The sequence below is a fragment of the Thermobia domestica genome, chromosome 2, assembly GCF_964235325.1.
Source record: "Thermobia domestica chromosome 2, izTheDome1.hap1.1, whole genome shotgun sequence".
Classification (NCBI taxonomy): Eukaryota; Metazoa; Arthropoda; class Insecta; order Zygentoma; family Lepismatidae; genus Thermobia; species Thermobia domestica.
Window position 1 is genome coordinate 128,254,253 of NC_137455.1, and position 25,411 is coordinate 128,279,663.

General features: G+C 36.2%; 1 protein-coding gene across 1 annotated transcript in view; it reads left to right on the plus strand.

Moving 5' to 3' along the window:
* The first annotated feature begins 6,319 nt into the window (after positions 1 to 6,319).
* Positions 6,320 to 25,411, plus strand: part of LOC145675496 (palmitoyl-protein thioesterase ABHD10, mitochondrial-like) — a 56,806-nt gene continuing 37,714 nt past the window's right edge. The window contains exons 1-2 of the mRNA XM_081745950.1: positions 6,320 to 7,024; positions 16,952 to 17,093. Coding sequence (XP_081602076.1) covers positions 6,753 to 7,024; positions 16,952 to 17,093 — 414 coding nt within the window. The 5' untranslated portion in view covers positions 6,320 to 6,752. The remainder of the gene's footprint in view (positions 7,025 to 16,951; positions 17,094 to 25,411) is intronic.

Here is a 25,411-nt window from a genome sequence, read left to right on the forward strand (position 1 = left end):
TATATTCAGGCCTAAATTCCCCATTCATTACTCAAAGAGATTATACTACAAGAACAACTTTTATATACAGTATATATATATTGTAATGAAACTATGACATGAGTGAAAAAAAAAAGTTAGCTCATTCTTCAAGAAGAAATATATCAAAAAGGAATTTTTAACATTGGTTTCTAGTGATAAAATGTATGTGTACTTAAGTTAGATAACAAAAGAATTTTGGGATAAACAGTCACACTTATTGTGGACTAATGAGGTTCTCCGGCAGTCACGTAGCGTAAGAAGTAATTAAGTGAACAAACAAGGCTGTTACGGAGAACCTCAGGGTCTGGCTGACGAAATTAATACAATATAAAAAGGTAAGGGAGAGGTCCAAGGAGCATCTCGGAACAACCAACGGATCTCTCAGCAACCAACCAAGATCTGCAATAACATGGGTGGTATACCAGCATACTTAATGTAAGTTGTATTTTTCATTTTCATAACTTGCTGTCATTCATATAAGGCTCCAAGCTGGACGAATGGTCTCCTGCGAGAGAACATAATCTAAATTTGTAATTGTAACCTCTAATTCATGTACAATAAAGTCTTGCTTGTTGAAAAGGAAATTATTAATCAGTTAATTGTCATGCCTGTGTTCACCAGCCCAATTGGGGCCACAAGGAAATCTCCCTTGCCTGGGTTCGTCAGCCCAACTGGAGCCACCAGGAAATCTCCCTTGCCTGGATTCGTCAGCCCTACTGGAGCCACCAGCAGCAAGCCATGCCCGTGTTCAACCTTGGAGGAACCAGAGTTGTCGACGCTGCCTGCGCTCCCTGTCTGTTTGAAGCCACGGGAACTCTCCCATGCCTGAGTCATCAAGTTTGTGACATTGTGGACTCTACGTCGCAACATTACTTGTCCCTCACCACCACAACTACAAACCTAATTTTGTGTGTATCTTCGACTGTGTTGCCAAAAAGACTTAAAAAACAGAAGCCATGAGCAGCGGCCATGGATGACACCCAATTGCCCTGCGGCTCATCAAAGCATAAAGGTCCCCAACAAGGACTTTACGTTGCAACATTACTTCCCCACAGACTCAATGTGTTCAGGATCCATGAACACTAGCAGATGTGAACTGTTTTTTTTTTTATGTATATGTGTGTGCATACCAATAGACTAATAGTTCTGAAGTGTCAGTGTCCATAAACATAGTGTAGACAGAACTATGAGCGAAAAAGAAAGTGACACCCACTACGGTGATGTTCAGGAACACCTCCTCATCAGTGGGGGACTGTAATGAAACTATGACATGAGTGAAAAAAAAAGTTTGCTCATTCTTCAAGAAGAAATATATCAAAAAGGAATTTTTAACATTGGTTTCTAGTGATAAAATGTATGTGTACTTAAGTTAGATAAAAGAATTTTGGGATAAACAGTCACACTTATTGTGGACTAATGAGGTTCTCCGGCAGTCACGTAGCGTAAGAAGTAATTAAGTGAACAAACAAGGCTGTTACGGAGAACCTCAGGGTCTGGCTGACGAAATTAATACAATATAAAAAGGTAAGGGAGAGGTCCAAGGAGCATCTCGGAACAACCAACGGATCTCTCAGCAACCAACCAAGATCTGCAATAACATGGGTGGTATACCAGCATACTTAATGTAAGTTGTATTTTTCATTTTCATAACTTGCTGTCATTCATATAAGGCTCCAAGCTGGACGAATGGTCTCCTGCGAGAGAACATAATCTAAATTTGTAATTGTAACCTCTAATTCATGTAAAATAAAGCCTTGCTTGATGAAAAGGAAATTATTAATCAGTTAATTGTCATCTGACAGGCAAGAGATCACTAACTACCGCATTATTTTAACAATATATATATATATATATATATATATATATATATATATATATATATATATATATATATATATATATATATATATATGTTTATGAATGTTTCTTCTGTGATTTTTTTTAATAGTTTGTTATTAATGTTATGCATTTATAATCAAAGAAAAATTATAAATATTATTTCGTTGTAATAATGTTAACTATTGATAAAATACATCGAAATACCGTACTTTTTTGTGGGGAGGGGTCATACAAACCCCACGAGAAGCATTTATTGAAATCAGAAGTATCTTTGGTATCTACAGAGACTCACTTTAATATTCGGCCACCACATTGTACTGGCATTTTATCTTATATTATGAACTACAGTAAAGTAGAGTGATAATATTGTTTATGCTATGTGAAACCTCTATATTTTCTGCAACTTTTTACAAAAATTAAACTATAAAATTTTAAGTTTTACGTACAAAAATCAGAACATTTCTTCTCAAACACAAAAATTATAATCACTTTAATATTCGGCCACCACATAATGTGGAACTTTCTTGCCGCCTTCTTCGATGCAAGAAAAGGGTTTTAATGCTAATTGGATATACTGTATTGTGTACCACCTCCTTCAAGTGATTTTGCATATTTACAGTTATTTTTGCGGTATATTCAGCAGTAATATTGGCCCATTCTTCTGTTAACCTTCTCTCAAGTTCCTCCTTTGATGTTACCGCCACTTTCCGAACTCTAGGATCGAGTTCATCCCACAAATTTTCAATGGGATTGAGGTCCGGACTTTGTGGTGGAGTTTCGATAGCTTTGGGGCAGTTGTACAGAAGTCAGTCACGCACAACATGCGTCTTATGTTTTGGGTCGTTATCGTGATAAAATTTAAAAGTCTCACTAATTCCAAATTTGTCCGCACTCTTGTGTAAAGTCTCTTTTAGAATGCTCAGGCATTGTTCTTTTGTCATTTTAGCATTTATAAACCTGAGTTCATCCATACCAACAACAGATATGCACCTCCAAACCATTATGTTACCACCACCATATTTGACTGTTGCTTGTAAATTCAGTTTCCTTAGTTCTTCATTCGCCTTTCGCCACACTATAACCCTGCTGTCTGTCTTTAAAATGTTGAATTTGCTCTTCTCAGCAAAAATAACGTCTTTCCATCATTCTGGTTCCTTTTGCACACAGATTTTAGCGAACTGAAGTTGTTTCTATCTGCACACTTTGTTGACACATGGTTTCTTTGTAGCTACCTTTCCGTGGTATCCTTCGTTTCTCAGTACTTTCCGAACAGTCTCTGGGTGTACATCATTTCCACACTCATGCAACAATTCCGCTGCAATCTTCAGTGCACTTAATTTTGGGTTTTTCTTCACCTTTTTCACAATCACACATTTGTCTTGTTCATTTAGCTTGCTATGCCGACCCTTCTGCTTCACGGATTCTATCGTGTCTTCGTTCTTATAACGTCGCAAGATATCACCGACTGTACTTCGTGGTATATTCAAGAGACGGGCAATATACCTATTGGAATCCCCCTTTTATGACGAAAAATGACCAGCTGACTCTGCTCGAAGATTGTGTTACAACTTTTTCGCCCCATTGGAAGTGTTATACTGCAAAGCCAATACCCATTCACATTTTCTAACGCGAAGACAAGAAAAGAGTTGTACATACGAGAGTTCCTTTCCCCACCCATATTGTTCTGTAAACTGGAGATACAGCGGTAAGATCATCAGGTCACTTTAGTGGCCGAATATTAAAGTGGCATAATATGAAGGCAGTTCGTAGAAGCATAGCAGTTAGTTAGGTATAGTATGCATTTAGAACTTTTACATATTAGGAAATACTACACGAGACATGATATTTGTTCCCTGTCATCGCTTAAAAATCCCTATGTATTTACATTAATGACTTCTTTGACATAAATGACAACAATGTGGGGTGGCCGAATATTAAAGTGAGTCTCTGTATTTATGTATAAATGGGTCAGAGTCGAAGTGGACTCAAATAATTCATATCTTTATTCAGTTTTCTTACTGATATGCAAATTAAGTCGTTGTATTTCTTTAACTTGGACTAAAGGTCGTAGAGAACTAACTTTGACTAAATTAGTTCGTCTGTACTCTGCAGTATTTTGAAATTGCCCATATGTAATTCTGTATAATGGTTTCACTTGTGCAACTGTTTATCTTTTTGTCCTTCTGAAATGACTCTTGACAATTATATTAATAAGTACATTATGTAAAGATCCGTACAACGTATTTTTATCAGGAGTCCTTCGTGAGTGAGTTGGCAGACGTATCGCATTTGTGGCCACTTAGTGTCGGTTTCGAGTTCAAATGGAGGACAATTTCTCTCGGACGTAAGCCGAGAAGCGGTTTGGATTCCACTTTAAGCTTATGTGACCCCTTCAGCATAACCCGGTTGTTCTATAACAACACCAAGGCGAAACAAAGTTATTTCTGTCCATATGTGATATAAATACATGGAGCAAATTATTTAAACCAAAAAAAAAACTGGTTTAAACAAAAAAAACGGGTTTAAACCAAAAAACCGATTTTTTTCAATAAAAAACATAGTTTTTGCCAACCCTCGTTCTTCCACATTCACTTTCAAACGATCGGCGACAGTTGCCATCTAATAAATTTGATGCGTTTGTTGCTTCTAGTACACAATCGCCTAGAAAAAGAAACAACAAAATGCAGCAAATGTGGGAAATGAATTTAGAACACCTAAATGGCGCATGCCTAGCACATCTTGTGTTGTTAGGGTATCTGAACAGTATGTACCTAAAGGACGTACCTAAAACATGACAGATATATGTCCCAAATAACGACATAAAAACAAATGACTGTCCGAGTGCGAAACTGAGCCAGGTATATAAATGCTATATTTGTGGTACATAGTTGCCAATATCAATTAGGTTTAACAAATACCTAAAACTGTAGGTAGCTGAAGTACATACTTAGCACATGAATATCATATGTGCCAAGTGTCGGGTACTTAAAGAGTAGCTGGGACACCTAAATGGCACATGCGTAGCACATCTTGTGCTGTTAGGGCATCTTTGTTATGTGTGGTCTCGGGTTGGATCACAAAACAAGTTAGATTCAATATCAGATGTTTTGTATAGTTCGCGTCTAAATTTAAGTACATTCTGTTTCTTATACAAGTTTCTAAAGTTGTAATGCATTACATAAGCATACTGCCGTAACATAGATTAAGCTTACTCCTGAGCTCTCAGCGGTGCATGTGATCTTTATTCGAGAAAAACAATCGTTGCTCTCATTGCGTTGAAATATTATATTGATTGAAAATTACTTGCGAAACATGAACATACATATTAGGCCTATATAAGTATATAGGTAATTCAAGCTATCTGTATCTATTTTCTCTCTCTCGCCAAAACAAGTGATTATTAACATACATATTAGGCCTATATAAGTATATAGGTAATTCAAGCTATCTGTATCTATTTTCTCTCTCTCGCCAAAACAAGTGATTTTCCTTTGTATTTTGATAATTCGTTTAAATATTGCATACTCATACGCGTGTTAATATTACGCTTTTATAAATACGTAACATATGTAACATTACATATTCTTATATATTACATATTTCTTACATTTTTAAGTGATTTCTTTACATTTGTGTTACATATTTATGTACAGCGGTGGACACTTCTAAATGGTACACCTTAGCCGTAAATCTCCATATGGCTGTACCATTTAGAAGTGTCCACCGCTGTACATATTTAGGGGGTTAATATTACATAAAAATCCGGACTGTACTTATCAATAACGACACTACAACGCTATTTGCCGCAAAATACTTCTAAACCTGGCCTATTTTGGATGCAAATAAAGGCGAACTGGAGCGTATAATGTAAAGTTAATCTGAGAGACTTTTTTGTACATAGTAAAAGTAACAAGGCCAAGATGTTTGCAATTTTACATCATCAATTGAGTGGAACCCATATAAATTTGGAATCAAAAGAAGGTGTTGCATAACAAAGTGCAATATTTCAGCAAAAAACAATGTACAGTATTCATTGTTAGCACCATCAGCTAATATTGTCTCTGTGATCTAATAAAAATGTTAAAATTGGTGACAATAATACTTTCATATGAAGTGCGTTTTATAACACTTTTATTTGGACGAAGACTTATTTAAGGATAATTTATTTGTACCGCGTAAGAAGTGTACATAAATCAAGCATTATAATGCAATGTATTTCAGAAGTAATAATATTGATAATCACCTCTGTTTTTAAACACGCACGCACACAAAACAGACATACGAAAGCAACAAGCATAGTAGCAGGTTGAACTTGAATCTTCGTGACGTCATCCGTAAGTGGCCAATAAGAGTGCTAGTTCAGCCATGTATTGGATGGACTTGGGATCGGCGAAAATGCCCCCTGGCCACATCGTACAATTTGCTGTTCTGTTTCTGTTTTCATCAATCCAACGCAAACACTGCGTTTTAGTTTCATATTATAGGAATATTTAGTTATATCGCATGTTTTGTGTTGCGTTACGCTTTGCAATTGTTGCGATGACTTCTACCAAAGCATATTGATGAAGTGAACAAAATAGTTGTAGAATCGAGATTTTGGTAGTGGTGTACGTGACTACATGAAACAAATGATTGTGACGCAAGCGTGCAGCTGTTGTGGAAAAGTTTCGTCTGCTTTATTTTCTTACGAGATATTAAAAAAATAAAGATTACATTTTACATGTATATTTCAGAGAAGTATTAACAATGTAGCACAAGGAAAAGAAAGCTTTATTTTGTATTTTCGGTATTTCGATTCTTTAACAAAAGTTTTGTTTAGAGATAATATTAATTACTATTTTGCGTGCTGCAAATTCATTTTTTAAAAAGTTCCAGATCTGGAGGGGTTGTGAATGAAAATGTTCTCTCGAGGATTTTGTTGTAAATCTATGGGATTTTGTGTCAGAAGACATTTTCAGTTTCGTAATATTGCTTTTTCTTCGAAGTTTCATGGTTCGTTACAATATTTGGAGATAACAAATGGAAGAAGAATTGTTTATCGCAAAGTTGAAGGTTCGAAAAGGCCAACTATAGTTTTTGTACCTGGCTTTATGTCCAGTATGGAAGGTACGAAAGCAATTGGATTAGAGAGATTTTGTCGGGAACATGATCACACCTATATAAGGTAATTGAAAGTAATTTTGCTTGTGTAGATCAGATTCACCATACAAAGAGTAAGAATAACAGTTGAAGTTATGCTACTGTATCTTTAAACCTTACCAACCGAATGCATCCTCTTGTGTAGCAGAGTAAGTCCAAGATGCTAAGGCTTAGGTTAGTTTATTTTAGGGGCCATATTTGCATTAATGAAATAATGACTTCTTGGATAATCCTCCGCAGATAATTGCCCCGGATGAGCTACAAGAACCTGTTTTCAATGCTGTATTACTATTTATGTACTGTTATTTTAATATTCCTTACACGAAATTACTTCCCTTTCACATGCATATCTCCTGTTCGCACACCATTCGAAATAATTGTTCATAACATATAATTTCTCGATTAATTTCCTTCTTATTGTCCCCTAAAAGATTTGCGCTGGGCAACATGAAAATATCTCACGTGACATAGATAAAATTCAAGGAGGCCACCTGAAGTAATTGTTGAAAGATTACAATTCTTTTACGATTTACGTATAAATATGGTTTTCGAATGTATCACATAAAAGCGACAGTGCAAGAAACACACTGACCTGTGCGAAGTGACCACTTAAAAAAAAAAAAAAAGAACCGAATGCTATCCAGAGGTCAAGGCAGGGCGTAGCTGGTAGGTTTTTGCGAAAGCACCGGGATGCGTTCGAAGGGAACAGAAGATCAATGATTGTGAGTATACGCTTAAGCAAACGTAGTGAGAATAATTGGATTTTGGTAATACGAATTGCAATAGCACTTGTCGTAGTTTCATACTAGTAATGCACCATTTGTAAACAAAATACAGCGTGTGCGCTGTGCAGATATACATCGCCAGTGGAAAATAGCATCTAATAGTTATATTTCATATGCACTCCTTACTTTATCCGTTGCAAAGCACTAGTAATGATTTTACATTAGTAACTTTACACTTTTAAACCTAAAGTACAACAGTATTACTTTGCATTTAATTCTGCCGCCTGAAGAAATTTGTTCCTTATAAAGATGTCTTTTCCTGCAAAGTATTCAATTTTACATGTAAATCTTCCAAAATTTGGTGTGCCAAAACAACACCAGCACTTTCCATCATTTTCGTTGTTCACTTCTAGCTGTTAATCACAAATATTTCTTATTTTAATGCTTTCCTTGCTCTTCATTAGGTATGTATTTATCTATTGTATTACTGCGCAAAACTGCGTACTAACTATTCAGAAATAACGAAAGCAATGAATTCATACCTTCAAATGTTTCCAACCAGCATTATAACCATCATTTAGTAGCAATCTACAGTATTATGTAAATCGACTTTCAGAAAAGGGTTGGGAGCGTAGCCCCCATTTAACTACATCTTCCGGGGGCATCAAAAACCTACAAAATGTACGCGAAAATATCTTTTTCCTATACTAAATTGTCGCACCAGGTGATACATTCATAATACATAAACTTCTCTTAGCATTAAATTCACACTTACTGTCTTAGAAAGTGTTTCGGCTAAACTGCAGCAGATGGCGGCCCCGGATAAAATCCACATGCATCTATTTTCGACGTTGTATTATAATTTACCTATTTTTATTTTCATATATCTAACCTACAATTGCCCCGGTTTCATTTCTGACCTTCACTATTAATCACAAATATTTCTTATTTTCATGCCTGTTTTGTTCTTTCCTACATCCGTATACATCAGTATAGTATTACTTCGCAAAATGAGTACCTTGGAACTGTTGTAAACTACACAATGCTCATTAATGACTAAAAAAATGCTGCTGATAAAATGTCATTTCTTATCAAAGGGTGAGGTTAAATTTACGTCGAAGTTGCGTCACGTGCGTGACGTAATGTCACGTAGTATTTAGTCCTCTTTGCACATACAACTTTATTGATAAAAGTATGATTTACTTACGTTACGAAACATAGCTAAGCGAGCGTCAGAGAGCGAAGGGAGTTAGAAACCCGGTAGGGCTCGTTTTGTTCTACCTTGATCCCATGATAATATACCAGCACACATATTTTAAGTTAGTTAATAACACAGTGAATTTGAAACACTGTCAGATTACGCTATACTGCCAACTCACCTCATATCGCATCAATCCGCGAATACATACAGTCCACAATTTAACTTACGTTTTCTCCTTTATTTATCACCCTACAGTAATGGCCTTTCTAACGTTTGTTACTGTCATTATCACATTTAGTCTGATTCCATTCATTTCCCCGTAAATTTTGTATTTCGGGGCCGCCATCTGCGGCAATTAACCCAGTGTTTCTAAAGGAGGTGTTGCATTAATGGTACAAATTGTCTTTAGAAGAACTGAGTTTAATTATAGCATGTGGTACAGAAAATACAGTGCATAAAACACGAATTAACTTAACGCATTAAAGCGCGAACCAAATTGTGCAGTATGGCCACTAAAATGCACTAGCGTGTCCGAGCGGATGAGCTGGAAGGGAACAGGCGCGTCGTCGACGTTTGGTATAGTGGAAAACAATTTATGTGGTATAAAACACGTGACTTGTGTATAGAACAGTTTGGGACACTCCTATGATCACTTTGTACAATCCGCGGCAAAAAACCTGCAACATGAGCATATAAGTTTATTGTGAAATGATGAAGTCTTTTGCTCCAAAATAAGTGTGCACGGGAGGAGGCCGAGGTTTATCCTGGCGTGATTCGTTCCACTTAGACGTTATGTTCATTGCCTGTGCTATTAGGCGTAGTTTCACAATAAACTTACATCCTCATGTTGCAGGTTTTTTGCCGCGGATTGTACCAGGGTGGATTACGATTTAAATCCAGATTAAAATCACTTAATTTTTTTAATAAAAATAGTTGATTTAAATCAAATTCCGAAATAATTTTAAGTGAAAATAAGTAAAGTCCCGTTTCTGTTGTGTTATTTTAACATAATACAATGAGACTCAAATGTACAGTATAGTATGAAAACAAGTGTCATGCAGAGGATGATTAGGGAAAATCCCGTTATGAACGGGTAACAGGGCAATCCTGTTTTCTTCTCTTCGTAACATAGGGTTTATATTGTAAATCGTTAACTATTCCAACGGGGAAATCACCATCGACATTTGAGACGAAGATTTTTTTGTGTGCGCGTCAATATATTTGTTCCCAGATAATAGGGCGTATTTAGAAGTGTCCTATCCCCTCTCCGAAATTTTTTTAGATTTTACAACTTTAGGCAAAATTTATGTATTTCGTGCCGCAAGCTAGTTACAATTTCCTTAAAAATATGCCCCTGCCAGATATCAGTGACTTTTGTGGAAAAAAAGTGTCACTTTGATAAGCGTTGCTGTACTTTTTCCGTAACGCTTAATCTTTTAAATTATATCACCTATTTTTAGGTGATAGGATAAAATCTTCATTATTCGATTTAAAAAGTACCAATAAAGCTTTTTACTTCGTTTTTTCAGGACCGAAGGCGTTGTAGAGCACGTTACATATGCTTTCGCGCCTCTCTGCGTCGAGACATAGGATGTGATGACGCCATAAATTTAAAAAAAGATATTTTTTGTTGTGCCTATTTTTATTATTTTTTGGCGCGCCTACATTTTGCATTCAGAAGACTGAAATTCTGCATACTCGTTCAGTGCACCCTGAGTATTTTTCAGATGATTTCAGATCTCTGCGTGAAAACAGGGGGGTCCAGAGGGGCAAAAATATTAAAAAAAAAAGGATATTGTTAACAAAAAATAGCTTTTTTCGTGATTTTCCCGCCTAAGATGGAGACATACAAATAGTACCACCTGAAAGGCTCTTCTATTCTGAAGAGAATGATGTACGAACCATGATCTTAGGATAAATAGGGATGTCTTAGGACGGGAATCTGGAGTATTTGGGGATATTATTTTTCGCGGGCTTACTTTTGCATCTAGAAGTTTGAAATTTTAGACACTCATTCACTGCACCCCTTAGTATTTTTCAGATTTGTTTCAGATCTTTGCCTTTAAACAGAGGCGGTACAGAGGGATAAAAAGTAAAAAAAGGGGATATTTCTTAACAGAAAATCCCTTTTTTCGTTATTTTCCAGCCCCAGATAGCCTACACGATGGAGACATTTGAATGGTACCGTTTGAAACTCTGTTTTATTCTGAAGAGAATAATGTACAAATCATGATTCTAGGATAAATAGGGATGTCTGAGGAAAATTTTATATTACAACCGGGTCATCTGGGGTATTGTGGGGATGATGTTAGCTCATTGTTAAATATTTTTCCCGCCCTTACTATTCAAGATAGAAGCTTGAAATTTTGTACACACATTTAGTACACCCTTAGTAATTCCCAGTTGATTTTGAGATCTGTGCGTTAACACAGGGGAGTCCAGGGGGGATCAAAATTTGAAAAAGAAATCAGAAAAAATCCCGACTTCTCTCAAAATTTTCCGCTTCAGTAACATGATAGGGAAAATGTGAATGTTACCGTTTTAAAGGCTGTTCTATTCTGAAGAGAATGAGGTATGAACCATAATCCTAGGATAATAAGGATGATGCTTGACTGAAAGTCTATAATTTACCAAAAAAAAAAAAACATAATTTAAAATTGTTAAGAAACATTGTTTGGGATTGATATAGGTTAACGATTAGGGATTAATTCAAAATTCAACCCCGATACTTTCACTTAAATGGCATAATTGGCATTTAATACTAATTCGTAATGCTTTTCCTTCAGTTAGCGACTTGTATTATACGAGGAGAAAGATTTGATTTAAATCAAAAAAATCGATTTAAATAAAAAAAATCATCAAGAATTATTTTAAAAAAAAATGATTTTTTCCACCCTGCTTTGTACATTCCCTTCTTGTTGGAATACACTTCATCATGTCTTTCTTATGGAGTACATATTCCATTTCGCATTTCTACCTTATTATACATGTAAGAGGTAAGATCTCAGTATATTTTGATTACTTGTACAAAGTGATCACGAAGTCCCGTTACCCCTTATCTGTGTCCACATATTCATAGATGTTCACTTTGTATAAATGTGGGATTATGGCAAGAACAACTTTGAGGTAGGTGACTATTTACTATTTATTCCAGAGTGTTTGTGTGTACACCATCGTTTTAATAACAGAATATGATTCTTCTTCATGTACGAAGTGAAAGTCTCGTCAACATTGCTGGCGTGATAGCAGTAAATGCACGTCAAACAGCACCCTTAAGTTCCTCAACTGTCTCGTAACGTGTGGCAGCAATCTTTTATTTTATAAACCCCTATAATGCATCGTCACAAGATGACAGATCAGCACTTCGAGGAGGCCACTTCAAAAGTGCAGGCAAATTAACAGAACCACGTCCAATCCATTTATCAGGAAATACTTCGTTCATATATTCTCTTACGGCAAAGAGCATAATGGACTCTTGTTCCATCCCGCTGGAATCATACATGACCGAGCAGTCCCCGATCTTGCAGATATGGAATAAACCAATCACGTAAGATGGTGAGATACCCAATGTGATTCACAGTACCGTCAAAGAAATGTAGACCTATCAAGTGGGTTGCAGACATTACAGGCCAGATCATGCCATATGGTGGGTTGTGTTCAAGTTCTTCATAAGAACGTGGATTTTCTTTACTCCAGAAATAAACATTTCGGGCTTTTGGACTGAGATATGTTGCACACTCGTCCGAGAAAAACGTCTTCACTCTTGAAGGAAGAATTGTACAGACATCGAGCATTCGCCGACAAGCCTGCTGACGTTTTTGGATGTCACTATCACTCAATTCGTTTACAAACGAAGGTTTAAATGCCTTTAACTGCAAATCCTTCTTCATGTGTTTCTATAAGTCGAGTTTGGAACACCCAGTTCCTGTGACCGATTACGAATGGACTTTTGTGGCGAAGTTCGACAGACGATGCAGCCTCCACACACATTTCCAGTCGTGTTGGTGATCGTTCTGAGCGGGACACCTTTTATGCAACCAGTTGCAGAGAGCTTTTTCTGCCACCGTAAAATTGTTGGTTTTGGAGGGGAAGGTTTCTCAAACCTTACAATGAAATCACACTGAATATTTCATTGATTGTCCTGTATGGGGTGGTTCATGAGCCCACGTGCTCATTAGGGTCCGTTCCACTATGGTGTAAGTGGACACAGTAGCCATGATTTTGATGTTAATCAACAATAAGAAACAATTCTTATTCTTTAACATCTAGTAATACATAGGATATACATCTATGTAATACATAGATGTATATCAGCACCTGCAACAATAAGAAACAACAATTCATTAACATCTGTGTAATACAAAGCAGTAATGGGACTTTGTGATCAATCTGTACCATTCTATCGTGAAAATGAAGTAACATATTTCTTTAGTGAATTTTACGAATTTGTGCCTCTTTAAAATGGAATAACGGCCAACATTTTCCCCATTTCAGCACATTTGGTCCGAATAATTTTCCTCTTATTAGTTTTCTTTCTACATTTTCGTATTTCCCTCCATTCCCGCAGCATACACATTTTAGTTTAGTTAATAAGACAATAGTTTGAAGCATTGCCATATTATGATCTGTTTACCTAATATAGTTATATAGTCCAGAATTTAACCTTATTTTTCTTCCTAATTAAGCACCCTACACTGACCTTCAATTCATTTTTCGGTACTCTCATGCTGACACTTCGTCTGATTCTGTTCATTTCGTATTTCGGGACCGCCATGTGCGGTAGTTAACCCGCTTTGTCTGCTTCAGAGCAGGAAATGCGCTTTCACTGCTTTAGAAGGTGTTCCTTAAGGAAGGAGTTGAATTAATGGATGCAAATTGATTTTAGGAAGGTTGAGTATGAATACAGTGTGTGAACATATGCCACAAAATCTACAGTGCATAAAACACGAATCAACTTAAAACTCAAACCAAGTTATGCTAGGCAGTGACTAAAAAACAATAAAACTATTTACTCAATTCAGGGCTTAGAGCAGCAAGGAGGTTCGTCCGTAGAGAGCAGGCGCATCATCAACGATGGGTATACGCATAAACGAGGATACTGGAAACGCACCTTATATGGCATAAAAACACATATCTTGTGTGTAGCACAGCTTTGGGGGCACTTCTATGATCACTTTGTATACTCTCTTCACATAGCACTTCACTTTATCATGTCTTTTATATACACGGAAGGGGGCAAGAAAGATAAGAACCTAACTTAACAAATACTATACTCTATTCTACCGTACCCTATCCTAACACACCTCTACTTGCTTTTAATTCGTAGGTAAAAAGTAAAAATTTAACATTCTATACAAGTGGCTTCCTTCTGTAACACAATAGCCATTACTGGTATTGTATAAGCGAAATAGCTGTGTTCTGATCAATTCAGGATAGTATAATAAGTCACAGTGATTTCAAATAGCACCGCCGTTGTGCAAGCACCCTGAGCTTAGCTTCGCTATTCCAGTTTTCTCAGTTGACTACGGAATAAACCGTCGTGCAAGCGCACGTACTTTTCCCACCTTTTCGACAAAAGTGATATAAATACAAAAAAAAAAAAAAAAAAAGTTCCAAGCTCATATTTCTCGCAAGAAAAATGACAACTCGTAATTTGTTTTAAAGTTATTTTATAATGACAATGGTTTGTTGTTTTATGTGCAAAAGTGTTGTAAATATAGCTTGAAAATTATCCCAAAATCAGTGTATTAAAACAAAAATGTCAAGTTTAGCGTTATGTCACTTTTCTCGTAAGAGATTAAAGTTTGGAACTTTTTTTTTTTTAATTGTGTTACTTTCGTCGAAAAAGTGCAAATATTAATAAAATAACTGTATTTAAGCAATTCGGAGTCTGTTTCATGTTAAACTCAGTATACTTACATCTATTCTTGTAATATGGCGCAAATTCTTCAACTGAGCTATACCGCACTCTGGTTTATAATTTGTTTAATTGTAGTAATACAAATGGAAGTAAGCAGCAATTTCTAAATCAAAGCACACGATTTTCATCTACTTTCACTTTACACGTGTGAGATGGTACATACTAAACTTAACAATTGTGCTAGTTATAATCTCAGCATGGGTTTTAAAAAGTTACAGAAAAACTGCATCACTTACGACGAAAGAGAAATACATTTGAAAAAGTCTTAATGAGAAGAAATTTATTATTACCCAAGTGGGAGATGAGCTGCTCTGAAAAATTATGTAAGAGTATCTGAATTTGTGGAATTATAAATTGTTCTTTGGCATGCTGGTATGTAATGCCTGTTGGTTTAGCGAAAACAAAAGGAAAAAAAATCCACCAGACTATTATTATGCGACATAAAATGTTAACCTTAGCCTTAACTTGTTTCTGTTCTATTGCCACATATGGGGCTCTTAAAACCATCATGAAACGTTTATTTATTCCTATAGGAAGTTCGAAATCTATCTTAATGTCCGTAGCAAATGCTTGTCAATGTAGTTTGTCTTTTTATTATTATTATTAATAGCAACTTGTACATGCAAGGACGGAGTTCGTAGCAGATTGAGTTCACGATTGACATCACAACAGCGTCCCATTCAGTACCGAAGCTATATCAGACGTGTACCTGAACTTAGCGTGTGATCCGAACTATGAGGTCCCGCTGGAAATGAACCTGGCTCTCCAACGCTTTATAAAAATTGTTGCAAGACCACTTCATGATCCTGAAACATGAATATTTGGCTAGAGTACCTATTAGTTCGTATGTGATTTCTTGACCCGACTAAGATATGCCTCATACTTTTGAAACTATGGAGCTGTAAAGTTCACTTTCCATCCTTTTCGGCGGCCTATAACTTCGAAAGGGCACATTTTCACTTTCGAATGTTCATTAAAAGTGTTTTGCTTCTTTCGAAGTTTCCAACAGGATATATAGTTTCCTGTTACAGTATTAGTTTATATACACACAGAAAGTCATCAATTTAATAACAAATCATATGTAATAACTTTGCAGTAAATATTGTATAATCTTTAGAATGAGAATTGCAATTATAAATTGTATGAGGAAATAGGATGAGTTAGAGAAATGCGCATACTGTATATAAGTAAACTATCTTCCCCTGAATTCTTCGCCTTGGAACTTAGTCTTGAACAGTTTTAATGGTAACTCGTACCATCCTCGATACGTCAGAACTTACTAAGTTCTCAGTTCTCAAATATATTACCCAATTAAAAATAACAGAACTTAGAATTGACATTCAAAAACTGAAAAAAAATGCATAATTGGATTGAGAATCGAACACGGGTGTCTGGCTTACCGTGCTGATGCGTTAACGCTACACTACACAGGCAGCTAAACGCCAAGTGAACTTTGTGGTGGACAAACACCGTGTGCGTAGGTTTTTTCGGGGTACTCCCGTTTCCTCCCACTTTCTTCATTCCACCATTTCATTCATTTCTCATCATCGCCGTCTCCTTTAGCCTAACCGGCATAAACGTAGGACGTAAAACTAAAGAGTTCATTTCATTTCACAGGCAGTTAGATTTCTTGGTAATCCTAACAAGGCTTTCATCACAATTAATTAGTTAATATTATAAATGTGAAGACACCAACCATTTATATGAATGAGATAGGAAGCCACATCTTATATTAAAACATTTGAAGAATAGTCTTAGATACTTTCAAAGATTACTGTTTCCTAATGTACAACAGTTTTGAACCTCCAGTTACTTAACATGTTGTTAATACTTATTTGGAATGTGAGAACAGTTTACCAAGAAGTTTTAACGTAGGGAGGAAGACCGGTGTTACTACTGAAACTGCTTAGGACTAAATTAACAAACAATGCATTCACGGATTATTTATTTTTAACTAGTTAGAGAGCATGAATTCTAAATACCTGTAAATGTCGTAGAGAGGGAAAGATGAAGTACATGAAATTTATTTTCTTTCTTCTCATATTTTTTGTAGACGAGAGAAGAGGAGAAAAAACTTCCTACTATATAGTTTTGTCGTATTTCTAGGTTTGATCTGGAATGCCTGGGCCGATCACCAGGAAATACTCAAACTGTGCAAATGGACCATTGGCTAGAGGATTGTCAGCATGTGTTAAACCGACTAGTTGAAGGACCAGTATTACTAGTCGGCTATAGCATGGGTGGGTGGGTAAGTGGTTTCTTCCCTCTATATCGTTATATTTTCTAATATATATTTTTTTAACGTAATACAGGATGGCCCGGAAGTGGGCGTACGACCCCTTTAGTTTCAACAGTATAGTGTTAGTTATGGTAGAATGTCTGTACACAGTTACCTTGAGGTCTTAAGAGTCATAAACTTCGAAATGATCTCCATCCATGTTGTAACAAAGCTGAATTCTGCGCCGAATTCTCGCAGATGTTTTTGTGGAGATTCGCCAGAGTCACGGATGAAGGCGTATTCCACAGCTGCTCGTAATTCCTGCATCTTCACCAGGCAAAGGGAGCTGGTGAAGATGCACAACCTCTTCCAATCAAACGGCCAGGAAACGTCTGATTCAGGTAATTGCGCATGTGAATCGCGAAGTGCGCTGGTGCTCCATCCTGCTGTACCACAACAGTGTATTTGATACCATTTTCGTCCAGTTGAGGCACCAACCACTTGTTAAGCATCTCCAGGTGAGAATGTCCATTAACATTGTCTTCGAAGAAGTAAGGCCCAAAAATGTGTGTTGCCCAGCCCACACCATCACCACGGGACCGTTTGGAAGGGAATGGCTTAAGGAGAGTTCTACATGCCTCTTTCCGCGCATCTATGTCGGCGTCACTCAGTTCATTCACATACATTGGACGGTAAACCTTCAATTTTAGATCGTCTATCATGTGCCTCATCATGGTGGTCCGAGGAATACCAAGCTCCGAAGACCTTTTATGTGTTGATTTTTAAGGGGACTGCTGCACTGATGCTTCCACTTCCCTCCGTTTTTTCGGTCGACCGCCTCGGGGAAGGTCTTTCACACTGCCCGTAGCAAATGCATGTCTTTCACACCCCAAAATTGTTGCTTTTCTTGGTGGATTAATACCAAAGCGGTCTGTAAATTTCACTTTAACACTTTCCATGATGTCACTTGTGTAACGCCTTTCGTAAAGCCAAACCACAACAACTAATCTTTCTTCAATGCTACATGGACTTTGATCACACATTGTTGATTACTCTAACTTCACTGCAAATAACTGTTACCAAACAGAAAACAGCAGAAAACAAATGAACATGGATAGCAATGTTACCAGACAATGCCAAGCAATGTTACTAAACAAATGTGGGTAAAACCTAAAACCGTCAGAAACACCAATTAGAGGTACGCGCACTTCGGGACCACGCTGTACATTCAACATTTCAATATTTTCCTGTATAATAAAACTGACTTTATTATCCTGTGAAAATTTTCAGGAACTCTTTTGTTCGGTTCACAATCTACAGTAAGTGCTCATCGTTGTTGTTTTTTCAGTTATATTAGTATCATTTTATGTTATCCAGTTTCTGATAAATTAGTTATGTGAGTGCCTTCTGGCCAGTGATCAGCTTTTGGTTTCGAATGTCGAAGTAATAAAGTCTGCGTATAATTTTGAGTAGTAGCACTGTGACTTCTAGTCCCGCATTAGCATTTTCTCTGCACATCATGACCGATGAAGGAAAAAAAAAAGAGTTCTTGAAAATTTTCACACCATAAATATACACGCATAACAAAGTCAGTTTGATAATTAGAATATATTTAAACATGCAGTTCGATTAAATTTGCATTTTTGTGGTCTAATAAAAGCGTGTAAATTCTGTATACAAGCAGCAAGAAATTCCTACCACTTAACCTTGCGCCAAGGATCCCAGGAATTGTTCTGAGACAGTCTTACAAAATTTGGTATAAAAGGGGAAGTTGCCTACATTATGTTCGTATAATAATCCGCTAACAAGAATGGTACATAAATGAATCTCCCCCTTGCGTTTTCTTTTCAATCGAAGTTTAGTTAGTCAAGTAAAAAGAACAATTTGAAGCATTATATTCTGGATCTGTTGTTCGCTATTATGCTTTGAAATTTTTTGTTGTCTATTTATAATTTGTGAATATAGTTATGTGATGTTAATATGTACATTTACTTCGATAAACATTTCATGTCAATTCTTAAGTGTAAAATGCAGCATATGTTTCATTGATATATGCATTATTAAGAAACTCACAAGAATAAATAGATGCAGAAGATTTTTCAAAATAAATTGCATAAAGATAATATCGGATGCATATTAAATGCTAGAAAAGACACCCCTTTAAGCGCTTTTCAAACAATGATAAATTGCCTACGGTTTTGGTGATCCACTGTCTTTACCCTTCATGCGTGTGAAAAAACAAACACCACCTATCTATTTAATATTGGACATTTAACATTAAGAAGTTCCTTCTGGCTTGTAGAAAATGGAAAATGTAGAAAAAAAAGACTAGTATTTAGCATAGAAAAGTAAGCCTTCTGGACGCTTTGAGCCATCTAAAAAACCAAGCTACGTGATTCTGTTTATCACTTGCGCCTATATTATTGCTGATTGCGAAAATCAGATGTTGCAGCAAAAAAAAAAAAAAAAAAAAAAAAAAAAATCCTTCATGATAAGTCTTATTTTAATGGTTGTGGTCGGTTATTGGTTGTAGTTAAACAGTTTCATATAAATATATATATAACAAATACATCCAGTTGGTGTCGCGTACCGTCGGATTCATGCATCACTCTGTCCAAATACGAAAACCATTAGTTGCATGCTTTTTAAAGAAGAAACAATATTGTAGATTTTCTTTTCGTGAGTAAAAGGCTGTTTTTTTTCCACTTCCCACAACTATGCACTGACCCTGAGGGAAACAGTAATGATGGGATGGAAGTGGAAGGTGATGGGGAGTCAAAACCCGTGCATACGGTGTTTGTCTACCACAAAACCACTTGGAGAGATCTGGGATCGAACTAGCAACCTCACGCCATAGGTGATCATTATACCACTGAGCCTCCACGACCTCCTTTAAGGATGTTTCATTGTATTTTATAACTGATTTTCGTGTTTTTCAAAAAAATTCAAAAAGGCTGTATTGTTTAAAATCATGTAACGTAACATTTCAGTCTATTTATAGTCTAACACAACCAGTGTTTTAAACGAGTTCGTCAATGCGTAGAGATATGTCCGTAAGCTAATTGTGAGGACGTGCTGCTGGACGGTGAAAGGTTTCTTGACGGACGGAGCATGCAACTAAATTACAAAGCTGACACCTTTATCTTATTACTCCTAATAAGGACAATGATGCAATACGGTAAGCTCTTAATTTCGTAATCGGTAGTTGTTGTTTACATTATTGTGAAAAATCTGAAAATATGATGTAAAAGTCAAAGAATAGCTTTTTAGACTTAAATAGCGCAAACTTGAAAATATTACTGTATAACAGTAGAAACTCCAGTGGTCGACTTTTTGGTTCTGCAGCGTTATTTGTACCTTCGGATTTGAAATCCATTATTGTTGTAAGTTTTGCTGTTTTATGCAATGCTTTTATTTGCATTTTAAAAGAAGTAGCATGTAACAATATTTCTTTCAGGTCTGAGCCATATTTGTAGGTATATTCAAGTAAGTTCCAATGATGCTTTTCAATATTTCTTCAGTGTAGGACATTACTGTTAGATTTTGGAGTCAGGTAAGGTGTAACAGAGGGATAGAAATTGAGATGAATCAAAAGCCGTTTTTAAATAGTAATTTAGAATTTATAATAGGGGCTTACAATCGTATCGGCACGAACACACCTATATTTAATATATGTAATTTTGTATGAAAGCAAGATCTGACAAGTTCGAGAAAATAATTTAGACTAATTTTAGTCCTCAAGTTTCTATAATTATCTTAAGCCAAACGTTATTTTTATAAAAATGGACTTTCTAACTTAAGAAAAGTAATAATAATCCTTGCATTCTTTAAAATAAATAAATCATCCTGACATGAAATTATATTTATCAAACACATTGAAGCTATTCATATTCCTCTGCGTTTAACCTACTCTGGTGACGTCACTTTTATGCCAACTGAAAAATATAAATAATCAAATTAAAATATGAAAATTGTTGTGACAAAACGAGATACATATCGAGGATTGACACACAAGGGCCTTTTTGGGTGGTGGGAATGTTTTCACTGTTTAGTTATTATTTTAGTCTTACTAGATGATATACCCATCATTCGTCCACTGTCACCAGGTAAACCAGTCTCATTGAGTACACAGGGCGCTACAGCATCTTGGATACACAATCAACTCGCTGTTTGTAAAATGAGGTGAACTATCTCTGAATCCACCGTGTTGAGACTGCATAGGTCCAGGTGGTTATGTGGTTATGCAAGGTGGAGAATATAGAAGTCCTGTAAAATATATTCAGTTCATTCGTCAGGAGCAATTTGACGCTCCGTGCAATGGTACCATTTGCCGTCCCCTCCCTTTCTCCAGACACGATTTTAAGGATCCTACCCCATCAGGAGCAATGAAGAGGAAGGAAAGGGCACTCGCACTCAGAAAGGGCTAAACACTATAAACACAATCTCATTGTTTCTGGATTTTCTTCTTTAAATAACAGTCTATTATGTTAGTGAAAGTTAAAGAAAAACACCTGCAGAGGAAAGATGATAATCGATTTTATAGATTTCAATATCGAGCTTTAATCTCAATATATCAGTTTGCAATCTCAGTGCAACTAGCTCTTTTATTTTTATTTCTTGATTTTCCTTCTACATCTATTAAAAAATTAAAAACTTGTTTCCACCTTCAATGGTAAGGAACTTCTTTGTGATAAAGACAAGACTAGTTTCCATATTAAAACTGTGATAACTAACTAAATGGAACAGAAGTTCGCTACTGTTCGACAATTGAGTATTTGACAACAATCAGACAATTCATGCTGGGATTTGTTTGAGTATTTGCTTTAGTACTTTCTATGTGACTAATGTGACTAAACATGATTTACGAATGTATTCAAATAGAAGGTCAGCTTAGTAAATTTAACTACCACCATCATGAAGTTTTATTTCCAGCAAGAAATATTTATTTTAAATAATAGAGTTATGATATATTTTACCGCCCCGTGCAAATTCACGTGTGCAATACCCTGTTTTTGTTAAATGAATGGAAGAAAACAGTTGCATAAAGAACATCATTATCTTTGGCCAAAGATTTAATTATTATTATCTTTTAATATAGTTGTTTTTTTTTAATCTTGTATTTATCTATGTTGATTAGTTAGCATAGCTAACATGTAACTTCTTTCGTTCTTTTTCTGTCCACAGGAGCAACAAAAGACAAATATACTATGTAAATGTCACCAGGTGTCTCGCCGTTCGCTCAACCCTTTCTGCTAGATGATATTTTTCTTAATTTTCTCCCACGCAGCGGCGACACTATCGTGACCCGGCTTTCTGCTTTCCTCCCCTTTTTAAGGGAAGCGGTCGCCCCATCTCATCAGAGCTTAAACTGAACTCTCTGGTTTCGGTGCTCTCAAGCTGCCTTAGCAGTATTCCTAGCCTTCCGCTGGCTTAAGTGATAGCCGGATAGGTGATTCTGCGGATCGACAAGAATGATTGTCTCCCAGAATTTTTCTAATAGTTAGTGATAGTCGAAGTGACGACTGAAGCCTGAATGGTGGCTAAGATAGTTCTTTTTTTTAAGAGGTAGTGACAGTCGAAGTGACGGCTGAAGCCTGTAGCCAGATATTTAAACATTTAATTAGTGACTTCCAGAGTGGTGAAGGAGTCTTAGCAGAATTCATTATTTTTAACTATTTAACTATCAAAACACCAAGATATAGTAAACCAGATATTTCGTTAAGAAAGAGTTATTGGAGATCGTTAAAATTCCCACTTTTTTTCGTTCCCCTGGTGGCATCTCATATTTAACTTGTTGCTTCTGACCTTTCAAATATTTTTCCCGTCTTTAAGAACACTAGTTCTACTTATTATTTTTAATAGAATAAACTCACTGTTTCTTTTCCTGTTACGTACAGATTTGTTTTCTTTAAGCAGAACTATAAATACTTACATATTAAATATAACTTTATTTTAGCAATATGTAGATCGGAATTATTAGAAGATATACCCCTAGACTTAAACACTTCACTGAGCCAACTAGCAGTAAGCCTACTATTACTATTATATATATATATATATATATATATAATATATATATATATATATATATATATTCGACTACAGAATCGGGGGCCCGTCCGGATTTGCCCTTTAGTTTTGACTTATATGTTATTACGTACAGGAAAAATAACAAGAATGGAGCCTAGTTTAGATATTAACCAATTGAGAGAGGCTTTACATCTAAGAAGGGGATCAGCTAACCACAGAAAGAATACTGGAGGCCGTTAGTAAAAGGAAACCTTTGATTCGCGGCAAGACAGAAATAATCAACAAAATGGAACAACATGCGATTGCAAGAAAGATAAGGAATTAGAATTTCAAATTCTTCCACCCAAATTCGACGGGGAACCGGAAAGCTCGGTCTACGAATTTCTAGAGGAACTTGACATTTACGCAGAACAGAAGAATCTGTCGAAAGAGGATGTATTAGAAAAAATCATACCTAAGGTTCTTATAGGTAGAGCGAAGAAATGGATGGTTTTCAAGAAGAAATTCGATTCGTTCTCTAATTTTAGACATTCGATTCTCCTAGAATTTTATTCTTTTGAATACAATCGTGAGATTCAAGAGAATATAAACGAAAGATACCAGATAGTAGATGAATCTTTTCAGAATTTATAAGAGACATATATTGCATGTATCAGAGATTAGAGACGCCATTGGAAGAAGACGTGATTATTAAAGAAATAATAAATAAATCTCATCCGAGATTTAGAAGCTTTCTATATGGAAAGAATTTCGAGAGCATCAACAAGCTAGAGCTAGCATTTCTTGAAATACAATCTCTCCTTCTTAAAGAACACGATTACGTTGTTGCAGTTTCGAATAAATCGGAGTCAAGTAAAAAGAAGTCATTAGCAGTGGCGCAGCTTACGGGAGATAAGGGGGCTGAAGAAATCCCTCGACTGGATGTCAGAGCATTAAACCCAGCAGGCTCCCGAAGAAAGAAGACGACTCAGACAAGCGTTAGAATCGGAAAATTACAAACAGAAGTTCTGCAATCATTGTAAAATGAAAAATCATTAGACATCACAGTGCTTCAAGGCGCGTGATAAAAAAAGTGTCTGCAGCAGTTTTCCAAGGAAAAAGTAACGGGAATCAGGTCCATATATATATGCAATGTTTGGAAAAAAGAAATTCCTCTACACGGATACAGGTTCTGTAATAAGTCTGGCCAATGAGAAACTTGCACTGGAATTGAAGAAAAATGGTGCAGTAGTTAGTCCTTGTAAAGAGAAACTATTATTAGCTACAGGCGAAGCTACGGCAACAGGAGTCTTAAAAGCCAAATTTTTGCTGAAAGGACGTGTTTTTAAACATCATTTCTACGTTCTTCCCGGTCTTAATACGGATCCTATAATGGGACTAGACTTGATAAAATAAGGTTGGAATGGAAATTTACTCCCAGGAAGGAACTTGGAAGCTGAAGCATGATAAAAATCGAACAAGATTTGTAGCACCTGAGAAAAAAAGAAGAAGAAGGAATCCATTTTCCAGTGGCTAGAGCCTTTCTAACGGAAAGAGCACCGCCCCAGACGCTCAGAAGGTGTTTTCGAACAGAACACAATAGGAAGACGAATGCTGCTGAAGAACAAAATGCAGGTGTTCCAGCTAGAGGAAAGAAGAAACAAATATCTGTTTCTAGAGATGCACCTGACCATTATGTTCCTCCAACAAAAAACGGGAAGCGATGCTTAGTAAAAGATACAGGGGGAGAAGATAAAACCTCCGTTAGTGAAAGGAAACCTATCTGGTATTCCGGTATTCGTTTTCTTGGACAGTGGTAGTAGCCTGTCGACCATAAATGAAAAACTAGCCAATGAGTTGAAGGAAAAAGGAATCAAAGTTCATAAATGTAACTAAGCGGTAGCCTTAGCAAGTAGATCCATCGTTATTAATGAATATGTCATCACGTCGATAGAAATTTATGATATAAAAGTTAGACGGAAATTTTATTTAATACCAGGTCTGATTAAGGAGGCCCTAGATGGGAGAGATGCTTAAATCCACCGGCATAGTTTTGGATATTAGAAACCAAGGATAGACTCTAGGTACAGAACAGGAGTTCATTTGTCCTTTTGACACAGAGAGTTCTAGTTTGAAAAAAGAAAATTGCGCAGTAAACTCAATAGAAGAAAAGACGATGAAGAAGAAATTCGGCGCATGATAAATAGGGTAAATCTAGATCCGGTCAATAAGGCCAAATTTGAAGAATTGGTCTGGAAGCATAAAGATTTATTCTCTGAAAAACCAGGGTTATCTAGAAGTGTAAAGCATACTATTGAGTTATCTGAAGAAAAACATTT